Source organism: Calonectris borealis, chromosome 26 (assembly GCF_964195595.1).
Source record: "Calonectris borealis chromosome 26, bCalBor7.hap1.2, whole genome shotgun sequence".
Classification (NCBI taxonomy): domain Eukaryota; kingdom Metazoa; phylum Chordata; class Aves; order Procellariiformes; family Procellariidae; genus Calonectris; species Calonectris borealis.
In genome coordinates this window covers 5825653-5841551 of record NC_134337.1, presented here as the reverse complement: position 1 = coordinate 5841551, position 15899 = coordinate 5825653, and the positions used below count along the sequence as shown (strand labels likewise).

The 15899-nt window shown below is 52.8% G+C and overlaps 1 protein-coding gene across 1 annotated transcript; it reads left to right on the top strand.

Annotated features, from left to right (window-relative positions):
* Positions 1–1806: 1806 nt before the first annotated feature.
* On the top strand, positions 1807–8777 carry LOC142093264 (Krueppel-like factor 15). Its single transcript, XM_075174262.1, has 3 exons — positions 1807–1893; positions 4633–5668; positions 8384–8777. The coding sequence occupies exons 2-3, from the start codon at positions 4740–4742 to the stop codon at positions 8559–8561; spliced, it is 1107 nt and encodes a 368-aa protein (XP_075030363.1). The 5' UTR covers positions 1807–1893; positions 4633–4739; the 3' UTR covers positions 8562–8777.
* The last annotated feature ends 7122 nt before the right edge of the window (positions 8778–15899 follow it).

Here is a 15899-nt window from a genome sequence, read left to right as displayed (position 1 = left end):
TGGATGCTGTTTTTTCTTTTGAGATCATATATTGTCCGCAAGATGTTCATGTTTTATTTATTCAGTAGAGTAAATATTTTGTATACAATGTAAGAGGAAGGCTATTATAAATTTTTATGAAAAAGAGGCAATAAAAGGTGTTTAAATGGGACAACTGTCTGTCTCGCTACACGAACGGCATCGCAGAGCGCGCCGGCGGCCGCCGGGTGGCGCCACCACCGCTGCGGTGAGGGGCGGGGCCGGGGGCGGGGCGAGCGCGGGCGGGGCGGGGCGCGGAGCGGGCCCGGCCGCAGGGCTCCCCCCGGGCGCGGGCCGCGCAGCGGGCATGGCGCCGGGGTGCCGCCCCTCCCGAGCACCGAGCCCTGTGCTGCGGGGCGCCTGCCGCGCACCAGCTGGGGCTGACTCTGGTGCCTACCTCTTTCTCCTCCGAGAGGTGGGCAGGGAGGTGCAGGGCCGCCTGCTGTTACCTGTGACTTGCTGTTACCTGTGGATCTCCGGCGTGAACATCCCACTCACTCCACTAGGTGCTGTACGAACCTAGAGGAAGAATTGCTCCCTGTTGTTATCCCCAGTAATTTTGTGACATGGTGTAAATCATTTGTGTTGAGCCCTGCAGCACCACAGGAGGTAGCACCTGAGGATTTTGAAGAGCTAAGACTTTCCCAGTCCCTACGAGGAATTTAAGTATTACCAGCACTTACGTTAAAGACTGAGGCTGAGACACGGGGTAAGTGACACCCAGAGGCACAGCAGCGAGTCAGAGGAATAGCTATGGGTTTCCGAATGACCGTGCACCTTCATTGTCGGGGTTTTTGTGTTGTTTTCAGATGTGAAGTCTTACTCTGGTCCGAGAGTTTTTGTTCAGGCTCAAAATCTCATGCTTCTTACAAAGTAGAGAAACTCTGCACTCGCTTCCTTGGGTTTATGGGGCTCGCTGGGGTAGATAAGAGAAACTCCCTTTTCCTATAGGGTACTACCGCCTCAAAATTGTCCTTCTGCTTGGAAATAGTTAACCTCAAACCACTGTCACCATCAAAGCCTACAAGTGGTTTGAGAGAGCAGAGGTAAACATGACTCCTCTCTCCGATCAGCGCGTGGGGCAGCACACTCTGAGAGAGTAACAAAATGATGTTACTCTCATGCTTTTTTCCGTCACAGGGTGCGTGGCTCCTGTGATCCATAAGGAACACCAGGCATTTTAGAGTGACCCCGCGAGCCTGGGAAGCCGCTGCTGCTGGCAGAGGATTGCTTCCAGGCGGCCTGCGAGTCTGCTCCTCTGCGTGGTTCGGTGGGGCTCAGCCTGCACTGTCAAAGGCGGCCCCAAGGCCATCCTCAAGCTCGGCCTCGAAGGACTCCCGCAGGAAGCCGCAAGCTGCCTGCAAAGCCACGATGAGGGAGGAAGACCTCGTGCACCTCCTCATCCCAGCAGCGGCATCTGAACGCTACGGCCCTGCCAAAACTATTCCTCCTGAAATGGAAACCTGCATCCGAATGGATGCCAGCAGCAACTGTTGCTGCTGCTACCTGCTAGGACTCGACTTTTTTTCCTGAAATGTTGGAGAAATCTGGACTGTTTCCAGTATAAATTAACAGGGAGAGGAAACAACGGCAAACTGCGGCAGGGTCCAAGGCATCTCCGCAAGGACCAGCTCCACCAGTCGGACAAGGCAGCAGACCCGGGGCAAGGCGAATCCAGGCGGCCCGTGTGCCCTTCCCGGGCCGGGGGCGCTCCGAGGGCCGGGCCGCCAACTCAGCCCGGTGCGGGGCCGTGCCGTGCCGGGCGCTGGCCGCCAATGGGGCCGGCGGCCGGAGCCGAGCCCTCGGCGGGGCGGAGCGGGCCGGGAGCCGCCCCCGCGCTGCGGGATCCGCCGTGCCGGCATGGAGCGGAGCCGGGTAAGGGGGCGCGGGGGGCGTGGGGGGGACCGGCTCCCCGGGAGGCTGCCCGCAGCCGCGGAGGGGCGGCTCGGCGGGGGCAAGGTCGGCCTGGGGCGGGGGGGGTTTTCTTTTTCCACCCACGGGGGGTGAAGCGAGTCGCCGGGCCAGGCTGGGTCTCCTCGGCCCCGGGGGCTTCCAGGCTGCTCCCGGCTCTGTGCCCCGCGGTGGGGTGTGGGGGTAGCAGTCGTGCCAGACTTTGCTCACGCTTGCTTGTCCTTGGCCGGCTCGAAGCGTGGGGCATCCCTTTATCGCTGAGGGATCTGCTACACGTGGCACTGGCTGTACGTGTCTGACTTATTTAGCATGTTGTAGTTGTCCTGAAAGGCTTCGTGAGCCCGGGTTTTGCACGGACGCTGTGAATGTAATTCACGGCTCTGAAGAGGTTACAGGTGTTTGTTCGTGTTGTTTAGACACGAGAGGAGAGTCGTAACCCTCGGCTGAGTTCCCAGCTCCTGCTTGTTGGCTGACCTTGGGCAAATTACTTTTTCTCTGTGTTCTCAAACTGCACATCTGCTGATTTCCTACAGTAATTGAGTGCTCTTAGGGATCTGAAAAACTATGGGAATAGAAATGCAAAGTGAAGCTTGAAAATGACGTTGACCTTGTCTTGCAGTATGCTTCACTGAAGGCCAAAGTCAGGTCTCCACTTTCTTGCAGTAGCTTATCTGGGATGACAGCACTGTTGACATGCATTTTGCAAAAATACATTGGATTGACAGGGCACTGACATCTGTAATAGGTATCTACAAAGTCTGTTAGTAATGGAGCATCCCACCAGGTTACACATTTCCCCTTAGCACTGCTCTGCAAGGTAGGACGTTACTATTGCCCCCACTTAGGTGGGAAATTGAGGACCAGAGCACTTCAGCAACTACCCCAAGGTTGCACGGGAAACCTGCAGCCGAGCAGGAAACCCATCTCACGTCTCCTCAGTCCCAAGCCAGCAGCTTAACCACCGGGCCTTCCTGCCCTCTGGTTGTGCTTTTCTTCGTGTTCAACAGAACTGTTCACTCTGAATTTGCGAGATGTGTACTGAATGAAGCTTCTGAACTAAGGAGTTCATAGTTTTAATTCAGTTGTCCTGGGGGCATACTGAAGGGATGGAGACTTCCTGAGCTGCTCTGCGAGGAGACCTTGTTGGTAAATCAGGTTTTAAGACTTTCTGGAAGAAGTAAACAGAAATGTTTGGTAGCCAGAGGGGGAAGGCTTTTCTAGCCTCTGAAGCCTGTAGAAAAAGGAGACGAGAGTCAGAGAAGCAGAGATCAGAAAGAGATCATAAAATTGGTGTGGAGGAAGAAGTGGAATTGGGTGCTGCCTTGAAGGTGATGGTTCAGAGCACGAATTTGTGTTGTGATGAAAACTTGAAGCCTGAAGGTTGAGATTGGCCCAAATACCTTTCTTACCTCACATGTGAGCAGCGATGGTCTCTGCTCATCACGACTTGTTGATGCAGATTTGTGCTGGAGACAGACTGTGGGCAGCACTCTAAATGGCCCCGAGCAATGTGGCGTCTTGGGCTTAGCAGATTTTGAACAATGTGGGGATTATTTCTTCTTAAGGGGAAAAGCTTTTATATTGCATCCAGGCTGCTTCTCAAAAATTCCCTTCCCCAGCTCTCAGGACCCTGAGGAAGCACTGATAACGAGGACTGGCTTGACTGGTTTGCAGCTTCGCAGAAATCTCATGGACTCACTTACTCTGGAAAAGGTTCATAAGGGGCTTTGGCATAGGTTTTCTTTCTCTTGGAAACTCACTTTCTGCATTCAGTGTAAAAACTACCTGCCTTCTTGGGTGGTTTAGGTGTTGCCGGAGCAGGATGCAGTCTCCAAGCTGCCGTCTTGCAGGGGCAGGGATGGTGTGTGGCTGCTCAGCGGGTGCTCGGGCTCTGCGCTCACAACCTGCGAGCCACGGCAGGGGCTACGGGGTTTGATGTGTTGAATCACGGGAGACCAGTCACCTTCTGGAGACCGTACAAGGCCTAACCTGGAGATATTGTGATCTTTTCTGTTTTGAAACCTGGTGTTTGTGTCCTCAAGGGCCCTGCGAGCTGACCCCAGACAGTCTGTCTGCGATGCTTTCTGGAGGTGCGACTGAGCCTGGGCAGACCTGCCTGAACTGGCTTTAAACTCACTTGTTCAGGCACCGGTAGCCGGTGTAACCACAGCAGCGTGGTTGCTGGTGAATGCTCACCAGAGCCCCAAGCAGTTTGGCAGCAGGCACGCTCATAGCCGTCTTGTTATCTGTTCCCAAACTAGTTCGCTTTAATCCAGCCGTGATAGGTCTGCGTCAGGTTGTGGTTGTACCAGCATTTAGAGTGTGGAGAAACCAGCACCCTCTCTTGGATCCCAATTAACTCCTAGTTGTAAGCCACAAGTCATCCTCTCTGCCATCTAGCAGCACATACCTGCCCTCTGGCGTAGGTGGAAGAGGGATGAAGTGTTTCATTGTGTATTTTTACCTTAATAAACTCCCCAGAGAAGTTTGCTTCTGGGGGGAATCTAGCTCTTTGCAGCCTGTTGGCGTCCTGCATAGGAGAATGGTTAGCATGTGTTTTTTGAGCAACAGACTCTTTAAAAACAAAGGACGCTGACTAGTTTTGATGTTTTCTTCCTAATGCACAGTCCATTTTATTCAAAGGTTGAGGTTTTCTTGTTTGTTTTTTAATTTGGAAATAACCTTGGTGGTGTTCCCTTGCAGATGAATGAAGACTTCCCCAGCCTCAGGAGCCCCAGCTGAGCTCTTACAGAGGCTTCTGATCCAGCTGAGCCAAGAGCTTTGTGTGGGTAGAGGACGTGAGTCAACAAATGGTCTCTGTGAGTTGCCAGGAGCTGCCACCCTCCTTGACCAGCTCTTCCCTGCTAGAGAGCTTTGCCAGTGCTCTGCAACGCAGCATGCCGCCATCCCTTCTGTCGGGGCACAGCAGCGAGAGGGCATCCAGCCACCCAGAAGGCTCTGGACATCTCCTTGCAGGCAGCACCAGCCACTCTGAAGGCACCCCGCTCCCCCTCTCGGGTGCAAAGGGGGAAGACACAAAACCCCAAGTCACTGTCTGCGAGGCTCACCTCAGGCTACCTGACTTCTGCAGCAGCCTCTCCCAGGACTTCATTCCCACCCTGGAGGAGATTGAGGAGTTCCTAAGGGAGAAGGCTGAGTTCCTCAAAGACGAAGCAAGCGAGCTTCACCCAGCTGGAGGGAAGGTCGAGATCAAATCTGAGATTAGCTTAGGTAGCTCTGGGGGACAGCCTGTCTCCAGTGTGGTTCAAGAAGAAGATGCCTCAAACGCTGCTCAGCCTCGAGGGACAGCTGATGGTAGTGACCAGGCAGTAGCCACTGGGAGCATTCCTGTTGTCCTCCAAATCCAACCTCTCCAGATGGACAGCGGCAGCCCGCTAGCACAGGGTGCTACAGGTGGTGTCAGGGTGGCCCAGCTGGTTATCAGCTTGCAGGGCCAAAACCTGTCCCTCCTCCCTCAGGTCCAGCCCCCTGTGACCACCATGGACCAAAAGTATGTCAAAATTGCCCCCCTGCCAGTCGCCATGAGGCCAGGGGATGTGCAAGAGGTGGAGGCAACCCCCAAGTATCAGAAAGCCCCCCCTTCCCTCGTCCGTGTCCATAAGTGCTCGCATCCGGGCTGCGGCAAGATGTACACCAAGAGTTCCCACCTCAAGGCTCACTTTCGTCGGCACACCGGCGAGAAACCCTACACTTGTGCGTGGCCCAACTGTGGCTGGCGGTAAGTGGGAGCTGCGGGACTCTCTGCGAATGGGTGTCCTTGCCAAAGGCCTGCCGTTGCTTGCCAAGATGCAGGAGAGCTCTTGGCTAGTGAAAATCCTGGATAAAATCACAAGTTTTCTTTTCTGAGTGAATTATAGGTGAGAGCTGGAAGAAGGCCTGGAGGAGTAAAGTTTGTTGAGCGCTTTGGGTAGTTTTCACTCAGTCCACAAGTGCTGAAAACCTCCAGCTGGGGAAGCATAGCTGACACTCTCCCAAACACCCCAAATCCCCCTTGAACTGGATGCCTCTATACCCTCTGGTGATGCAGCTTTTCCACCTGATGTTGTAATTTTGTAAGCTTTCTCTGTCTAGTTCAGGACAATTTCTGCAGTTGGGTTACAAAAATGGCTTTTCCCATTAATATTTGTCCCAGGAAATAGGAGTCTCGCTGCTTCCTCAGAAGCCAGAGCATAGTTCTGTGTTTGTGTGGCAACCTTTTGCGTTCTCTTGCTGTTTGCCTGCCCTGGCTGCTTGTACCCCTCAGGCACCTGTGGGTCTGTAGCGTATCTCCATGTTGCATTTACTTTTGTTTGCTCTGCACATGATGGTGGTTGTCGTTTTCTTTCATCTGTGTTCCCTAAATTAACCCTGCTTTTTAATTGTGCTGCACTTCTCTGATTATTTTTCTGCTGTGGTGTTCTCTTCCTGGTACCGTGTGCCTGTCCTGGGGGGCAGGATGCTCAGTACAGCCTTTGGCAAGAAGGGCTAATAGTCCTCAGGTCTTGCACAGCACTTTTCATCAGCAGATCTCAAAGCATATCACAAAGAAAACTGGTGCTGGCAGCACTGAGCTTTCCTGGTTTCTTATGCAATGCTTTGGCATGCACTCGCTGCCTTGTTTCCCTGAATGGTATCTTATGGCTTCTGTCTCGGGGTGGTAAAACTCCGGAAGGTATGAGACTAGATCTGAATTTTGAGACTTCTTCTTGCCAAGCTGCTGTCCCTTTGCCATCAGCAATTATTTCTCCATTTCACCTATAACCGCAGTATGTGTTTATAGGCATCGGCTCCTTTTCCAGTACCAACCAGTACTGCTAAACCCTCCTGCACCTGACGCTCAGAGCCTGGGGACTGAGGAAGGGGACAATGGCAACCACACAAGCATCACTTTTCCCTCTGGGAAGGAGGAAGGGCATGGTGCCAGCCTGTACGACAGCATCCTGCAGGCTGTCCACGGAGTTGCTGTGCCCTGCTTCGCTTGCTGCCCTGCCCTCCCTCTCCGTGGGAGCGGTTATACTGTCGAGTGATGTACTCAGCTGCGGCTGGGGCTCTCTGGGCCGTGCTCCCTTTTCTAGATGTGGCCCTACCTGTAAATATGTATGTCATTTCTCCTGGCCCTGCTTTCTATGAGGACCTGAGACCTCGGAACTTGCTTCTTGCAATAAAGCTGGAAAATAAGTCAGTGGTTTGTACGGAAGACCTGAGGATGGCCTTGGGACACATTTCGTTTTCCCAGAGCCTTTTGTGAGCAGGCGCAGTATTTACTGTACCAGGTGTGAGCTTGAAATCCTATCTCTGGGAGTCTGGGGTTACATCTGAAGCTCCTTGCTTTGTGCTTCTTTGCGTGGGCATGTTTCAGCCAGATGGAAAAACCCTTCCGTCCTAATACTCCTGCCATCTGTGTTGGCTCCTTAGAGGCAAAACAGGAGTAAATCCTGTCCAGTCCTCCTCTCCAGCACTCCCCTGACACTCGGACATGCAAAGCATGCTGAAGTCACACCAGCTCCTAGGCCGTGTTGAGACCTTTGAGGTGGCACTCGTAAAACTGCTGTGGACCAACTCACTGCAGGTGCCCCCAGGTCTGGATCTGTGCATGCCAGGTGGAAGAAACCGTGCAGGAGAATTAAGTGGGGACATGCGTGTGGTTAAAGGGACTTTCCAGGCTGTTCAGCTGATCTGGTGCAGGTGTGGGAATTACACAGACAAGCAGTCTGAACACTGGGTATTCCTGTGGTCCTTGTGACTGCGTCCTCAGAACAGCAGTCAGCTTGCTTCGGCATGGAAACCTCTGCTTCTGTGCTCCAGGCTGGGTGCGTTTGCTTTTCCTCCCATGTGCTTGGTATTTAAGCCAGCTCACAGCTGGCTTCTCTCTCCCCAGCTCCCAGTCCAGCCCAGGCTGACAGTGAAACTCATTGCCATTCTGAGAAACAAGGGGATGCTCAGAGTTTGCAAGGAGAACCCACACTCTCTCAGGAAAAACAAGCCTTCTCTCAACAGCGATGCTCTTCTTGGCTGGATGTGGGAAGTTGTAGTAAAGCCTTTCCACAAAGGCTTCTGAACCGTGTCCTAGTCACTGCCAGCTTGGGCTGATGCCCCAAAAAGCAATTTCTCTCAGCACCTCTCCTTGGGGCTGTCAGCTCCCAAAAGTTTCAGCAAGTCTAAAGCAAAGGAAGGACATAGTGTCCTTTAAGGAAAGAAATTAATTCTCTTCCTCTTTCCTGTCTCTAAATCGCCCCTCGGAGGGGTTTATTTCTTTCCATTCCTCCAGCAGGAGCCTGGGGTACCTGTGCCTCACTGGTAGATTGGATGGAGCAGAACAGAAATGACCTGTCTAGGGTCACCCCAAGAGGCTGTGGCAGAGACAGACCTCAGCCTCCCACGTGCCGGGGTCCTCATGTTCACTGTCCTGTCTAGCAGCGAAAGCTGGATCCACCGTGCTTCCCTTCTCCTGCAGGTTTTCCCGGTCGGATGAGCTCTCCCGTCACAAGCGCTCCCACTCCGGGGTCAAGCCATACCAGTGTGCCGCCTGCGAGAAGAAGTTTGCCCGCAGTGACCATTTAGCCAAACACGTGAAGATCCACCGGGGCCAGCCATACAGCCAGCGGACACTTCAGGGCAGCAGCAGAAGTTAAGTCTTGCTGCTCGTCCTTGCGAGGCTGAGTCCAGGAGGCCCCGAAGCCAGGCAAACAATGCAAAAACCACTATGTTAATGAAGAGGGGGAAATGACTTTCTTTAACAAATTATAGGAAGCCCACTGTTACACAGCTATTCAAGGATGACCTATAATCAGAGCCTGTTTCTGGTATTACTGTCCCTCTCAAATATATGTGATGGAAACCTAAGTTAACTCAGGGTGAGTGTGTGCGTAGGGAAGTGGGGCTGGGGTAGAGGACAGCTTTACAAGATCCCTTTGCACAGCGTGTGGGTGTCACCTGTCTGCTGCAGTGTGACAGGCAAGAACCGGCTTACGGCTCTCCATCCCCACCGTGGGGCATCCCCCGGGCTGCTGCAGCTGCGAGTCACACCGGCCTCCCAAGGCTCTGGGTCAGCAGCATTTCGGAGACAGCCAGAGAGGATTTGTTCTGGCTGGACTCGCTCAGAAACCGGTGTGCACCAGCCCGTCTGGCAGGGTGGCATCCAGCAGAACCGTGGGTGGATGGGGGGGTGTTTGCGTGTTGTGCGGCAGCTGCGCGGGCTGAAGGCGGACGTTGGGGACGGCTTTTCCAGTGTGGTTGAGATGGTGGTTGTGTTTTCCCTAACTGTGCTTTTCTGTGTTGGTGGTTTTTCAACTGACTGGCGCTGGGTGCGCTGGTGTCCTTGGGGAGCGTGACGTTGCGGCTACGGTTTGAGGGGGACGGGAGATGGCGTCTGTTCAGCTCGCTCAATAGTGCGTGTTGAAAGGGGATCAGGAGAAATGTAAGCAGCACCAGCAGAGTCCTTTTTTACATGCTAGCGTGAAAAAACAGCGGTATGGAGAGACACCGATGTGTGTGGACCCACAGAAGAGCTGTACACTCCGGCCAGGGGAGCAGCGCAGCTCGCAGGTTGCTGACGTCCTTTTTGTATTTGACTTCTGGTTAATTAAAGGCCAACTCCTTGCTACTGTGCCAACATCCCGAGCTTTTGCAAACATCTGGGAGGGAATTACGTGCTTGTACAAACAAAGAATAAGCGTCAGGAGTTTGAGCTAGGCAGTGTGCCCTTTCTACGTGGCTTTGCCAGCATGTCTCAAGCTGATATTTAGCGCCTGCAGGCTCTTTTCAACTCAGGTGTGCTCGTGCCGTTCTGCTGTTACCCTAATGCTCTTCCAGAGCAGGACTTCACGCACTTGTCTCAAGCTGCCCTTGAGCTGGCTTTAGTGAGGAGTGTTGGGTTGTACCCAAAATAAGGACAGGGAAGTGAGCTAAACTCTTTTCCCTGCCCTGTGGAGGGCATGTTTGTACAGCAAAGAGGTTGTTCTCTGGTCCCTCCAGCCCTTTTCGAGGGATGACGCTGCAGAGGGGAAAAGCCAGACTAGTGGGGATGGATATGGTGTCCTGCTCGAAGAGTTGGTACAAGCATCTCTGGACGAGACCAAACTTCTGCGCGAGAAACACAAGCTTGTAAAGCAGTCCATCGTAGTGACAGTGTTGTGTGGCTGGAGATGTTTGCTGTGGGTGGCTGCTCCTTCCTCAGCGCAGTGACCAGAGCTCTTCCAGCTTTGTTGAGAAGCCTCCGCAGTGTGACTTCAGGGAGAGGAGGAACAAGGGAGGTGAAAATCCTTGATTTATTCTTAGTCTAGAACATTTGGGGATGCTTATGCTGCCCCTGAAGGAGATGCTGCAGCTGTGGAGACTGAAGACGGATGGGGTAAGGCACTTTCCACCACTGAGGTTCTCTGGTGCACTGAGGGTCCCCATGATGAACTTGTTTCTCCTGCTGTTTGTTGTTCTAGTGCTGCAGGGCCACGGTCCAGCCCAGGACCTGGTGCTGCGGGTCACTATACACGCACCGAAGAGAAGGGTCTGCTTCCCCCATGCCTTTGGCCCCTATAAATGACAAAAGTTTCTCTGAAGTGTGCAGAGACGGTGTTTCCGCAGAGAAACGTTACTGAAGCTGGCTTGGGGTTTGGATTCTTCATTGTAAAAACAAGCAGGCCGGCAGCTGAAGAAAGGCTCGCTGGCCAGCTTCCAGCCCCAGCGTAGCAGGGAACCGACTTGTGGCTCACCCAGCTGCAAGGCTGCAGCGTGAGCCGCAGCTAATGGATCTGCTGTTAGGGTTCCAAAGAGCTGGCGTGCCCGGGTTGCGTATTTCTCGGAGAACACCTGCATTGCTTGCTTTCCTAATCCCCAGGCGGGAGAGCAGGGTTTACGACAGAAATAGCTGGAGCCACGCTGCTTGACTTCAGATCCAAGCTTTCCCCAAAGGTCTGGGAGGGCTGGTTTCTGGATCCCAGCTTAAACTCCTTCATCCTTAGCTCATAAGTGGGTAGGTGTGGACAGGCTGAAGGGAAAGTAGCTGCCTGCAGCGGGGTTTCTTTCCTGTGTGTGCAAGTGGAAGTGTGTAAGACCTGCAACCCTCATGTTGACTCTTTGGGGAGAGCTCTCCCCTCTGGGGAAGGAAGGCAGCTTTTGCAACCATTAGCTGGAGATGTGGGCTTGCCTCGGGGAACGAGCGCTCTCCCCCCACACCCCTCCCACCTCTGCCCTGGCCTGGCCAAGCGTGACCAGATGCCAACAAGAAACACAGCCCGAGTTCGTGTGATGCTGAACCTCTAATGATGAGCCCGAGACAGGTATGCAAGAGTCTATTTTGGGTTGCCTTTTGGTTTAGTGGATTTTTGCCTGACTAGGAATTCACTTCATACCCTCTTTGCTTGAGGGCTCTCTTCGGAGGCCATATGCCAACATGACTCATGCCCGTCTCGTGCTTTTATCTGTCCCCCTTTGCTCTTCTCCCTCACTCCAGACTCTTTCACAGCACTCCCTGTTCATTTTGGACCTGCCCCATCCTGCCTCCCTCCGCTCTCAGCCGAAGGCGACTGGGGAGATTGCATGTTTGCAAACTGTGAAGCAAGAAGAGCTGTGCCTCATTGTTAGTCCTTCTCTGTTCTCCAGCAGCTTATCTGCTGAGCAGCTCCCGCAGAGTCCACGCTGGTCCCGGGGTGGATCTGCCGTGGAAGACAGGGCTGGGAGTGCTGGCAGCGGTGACTTGCAGCTTACCTGGTTTGTTTTGCCATTCCTTTTAAGCAAACCGCAAAGGGAGGGGGGAGATTTTTATAAAATAAAACACCCTAGATACGTATCTCTTGTGCAATGCGTATTATAGTCTCACCTGCTTCCCTCTGGGGACTTTGGGTGAATGGCTTAAAAGGTTTACTGAAGGCTCTGTAATTACCTATCCTTTGCTCCAGTGAGGATATTACTCCTCAGCAGAAAGGTTCGTTGTGGAAGTACAGCTGAGATCTGTGGCATCAGGAGGGATGAGGACCCTTCTGTCTTCCCACAGACAAAAATACACTGGAGCTGCCAAGAGGCGACACAAACTCGTGTGCCGAGAGGTGACAGCCCTTGTGTCACCGAGGCTGCTGGGTTATAACCCTGGCTCCATCTCAGATGGTGGTGTTAAGCGAACGGGGATGTGTGCCCGCCACCTCCCTGTTGGAGGAGTGGGAATGGGAGGAACTGGTTGCCTTGTGCTCGAAGTGAAAAGGCTGTCAGGTTGCTAAGCAGTGCTTTTTAAGAAATTAAACGCAAGCAGACAGGAATTGTAGCAGGGCAGGACGTGGGAGAACACAAAGAGAAATTCAGGCAATGTTTCTAAATTTGCAGCTCTGGCTCTGGATATAGCAGTACGCAGTGCAGAGTCCTCCATCTTCAGCAGCGTAAGTGACAGCACTGACATCCCCAGGCTGCAGCCCACGTGGAGCTCGTGCTTCCTCTGGGATGAGATAAGGGCCGGTTTGGTTTAAGGCCCCTTTGGAAATATATCGCTAAGATGGATCATAGCATTAGATTTTTCTTTTTTTGTCCCAGTAAAATCAGAACTAGGTTTTTGTTAACGATTCTCCCTTCCAGAGTCCAGTTTTATTTGGGGCAAATGCAATTCCTGGCGTAGTGTCCCTTTCTCCTGGTGGTTAAGCAGCAGAAGCTGGCTTGGGGCAGGGAGCAAACTGGAGCCTTGAGTTTTCTTAGAACTGGAAAGAGCCTTTGTGGGCATGGGACCATGCAGGCTGGAAAACATTCGCAGGAGCAAAGAGGGTCAGTTGAGGGTTCCTCAGCTGCCTCGCCAGCTGGGCCAGATCCTGGCCCTGAGTAACAAAAGATTGGAGCTGGTAATGGGAAACACTTGGAGAAGGTTCGCAGCCCTATAAGCAAGGCGTTAACCCTCGGGTGGCTCAGCAGCGCTTCTTGGGCTTGAAGCTGGAAGCAAAAGGGACACGAGCCCCTTGTTGGTTTGCATGTGTCCCGGGACACATGTCCCCTTGCATGTGGCTCAAGGTCTTCTGGAGCCACGGCTAAGCACGAAACACAACGTTTCCTTGCAGAGCAGTGGGGTGTATCGTGGCCTTGAGCTGCAGCTGATGCAATAGCTCACACCTGATGCTCTGCTCGCCTCTCCCCGCTGTCAGCCGGTGCGCAGGCTCCCGGGGAGCTCCCGGGAGCTCCTGCCCTGGGAACAGAGGGGTTAAGGGCACAGCGAAGCTTAATGAAGAAAAGAGCTAAATTAAAACAGCTGGCTGGATTGACTTGGCCTGGATGACTTACTGCTTCATAATCAGTTTTCTAAGTAGGCACAAGTCAGCTCGCAGGGAGGCAGGAGCAGGGAAGAACATCTCCGTGTAGGAATAAGGCTAATGAGTGGTTGGCTTTTGTTCGTCGCTTGCCCTGCAGGGCTCAGTGATCCCAACGCCAGGCTGGGTGCTTGTTTTTAGCATGGACTTTGGACAGGTTGTTTGCGGGGATGCATCTTTCCTAGGAGCTGCTCTCCACTGCCTGTGCAGGTAAAACACTTTGCTTTCTGCTGTTTTGTCCAAGCTGCCTTGCTGGGGGAAGGTTCCCGGCTGATGTGGTAAATTCCCTGACTGGAGCCCTGCAGGAGAGGATGGGGGTGACGGTATCTGGTCAGCCGTGCCATTTCTTATTGTTTGATCCAGGAACTGGGCAGTGGTACAGAAAGGGCTTATCCTTCCCTGCTTCCCTGGAAAATCCACCCAGATAAAGCCTTTTTTTGGCTTAGAAAGTACGTGGTGGGAGGGGGGGAAATCAGATATGCAATTCGACATCCACGGATCTGTGTTCGCTTTTGGAAATGTTGGCTTTTCTCTGTGAATTACACCAATTTCTCCCCAACTGCAGTTTCACAGCTCCTTGCTAAGAGAGCTGAGCACACTGCAGTCTGCTTCTCACCTCTTCTATTTCAGACCTTGGTTGTTTGCACAAACAACAGGCTCTGAAATGAAATTCTAGATGTCATTTAAATGGTCACGATGGGTCCTGACTTTGCCCTGTTGTTACCAGCTGTGACAGTGCTGTTGGGTCGGGCCAGGAGAACCAGTGAGGTTTTTAAGACTTGTATCTGGGCATTTTATTCAGGATGTGGGAACTTCACAAGGGGAATTGTGTTTTAAGTAGGAGAAGGGCTGTGTAGATAACACGGTGGAAACTAGTTTGGTAACGTTGTGTAATAACTAGAGATCCTTTGGTGCACAGCTTTAGGGCTTAACTTTCATAAGCACCTGAAACCACCTCCAAGCCTATCTGAGTCAGTGGAGACTAGCCCTTCTGAAAAAACACCAGCCTTTCTCCCGCTGTGTCTGGTTCCTCACTGTGTGGCGAAGTTCTCGTGTAACTGGATAATTTTGCTTTTTCCTGAAATGAAATATTGAACGTACCTTTGAATATTAACAGCTGTATGATCTGGCCATTGCATGTCCTGCTCAGCAAAGTATTTGACTCTGGAGCATTTACTACAGCAGTGAACTCCCCTGCATGGCTGTCTGCTGACAAGCCTCGGACTTGCCCCAGTCAAATATCTCCTGGGGGAGTGGAGATGGAGGCTTGTGGGCTGGATTAGCCACCCTGCGCCTGCTGAGCTTCCTCCCTCCCTCTTATCTGCCCGGAGCATGCAGATTGCCCGGTCCTCGAGGCAGGGGCTCTTGCATTCGTAGACTCAGAAATAACAAGGGTTTGAAACCAGCACAGATCTGTGGCTTTTTTGAGAGCATCAGCAAATACCAAAGCAGAGGCAGAGCTGCCTCTGCAAAGGAAACCCAGAGAACAGTGCAAAAAGGCTTTATCGGGTCTGAGAAATACGAGATCATTGGCAGCTTGGGCGTGAAAGAGAACACGAGGATGTTAACACAGGATGGTAACGCTCGGTTACTTCTCCATCCTCCTCAAGGTGCTCCTTTTAGCTTCAGCAAAGGCAGCTGGTATTTATGGACTCCTCTGTGCCCTGTAATACTCCGCGGGCATCCTGCAGCATCTTCGGGAGCTCTCTGCAGTGATGACTTCCCACATGAGCAAGTGCCACCGCATCCTGGGACGTTGGGGTGGCATCTCTGCGAGGAGCGTGGTGTTCACCTGGGTCGCAAAGCCGGGGGTTTGCTGTGGGTTGCGATCGTGGTGTGAAGCTGCTCTGAACCGAGTGACAGCAGATTTCCTGCTGTAAAACTTGTCAGGTTGATGACTAGCACCATCTAGGCCTCGTAGGCAAACTAGCACTCGTGCCCACTTTTTGGTAGAGCTTCTGTAGGGTCGGGGGGCGGTTGGCAGCCCCAGAGCCGGACCTTCCCGCTGCGCGTCCCTGCTGCTGCGCCCCTTGGGCTGCTCCAGCCGCTTGTGTCCAGCATCCCGGCTTTCTCACAGGGCGCTTCTGAAAGCGAGCGGGGGGCTCGCCTTCCCCACCTTTCACCTCCAAGGATGTCTTGGAGCTGTGGTATAAGGCGCTAATGCTGGTAACTGAAGCCTTAGTGATCCGAGAAGGCGTTAAACATTAAACTTCCTGAGAGCATCTCTCTTGAGAGCGCGATGAGTGGATTTTCGTTGTGAAACTTTAAAAACCCACAAACAACCCTTCCTTGGTCTAAAGGCTTTTCCCTTGTGAGCGTATCCTCTCGCTAATGAGGCACGAAACCTCTCGTACCTGTTCTGCTTATTTCATGACTTTTAGGTTCCCAGTACTTCCGCAAAGCTCGGTCTCGCAGTTGGGAGCTGTATTAAAATAGCACCTCCGAATTCTGGAACAAGGCCTCGTTAGGGTCTGATTAGCTGTTGCATAGTTTTCTGGCTTTCCCGGTGCCCGTGCTTCCCCGCTGCCTCCCGTCACACTCTCAAGCCAACAACCACGTGATGGCAAAGTCAGAACCTTGCAGTAAGAGAAGTCATTGCTTTTAGAAATCTCTGCGCTTTTCTGACTGGGTTGTCCTGTGTTTTCCTAGAACTGGCAGTTACGTATCCCTTCATGACTTTGTCCTTGCCTCAGAACT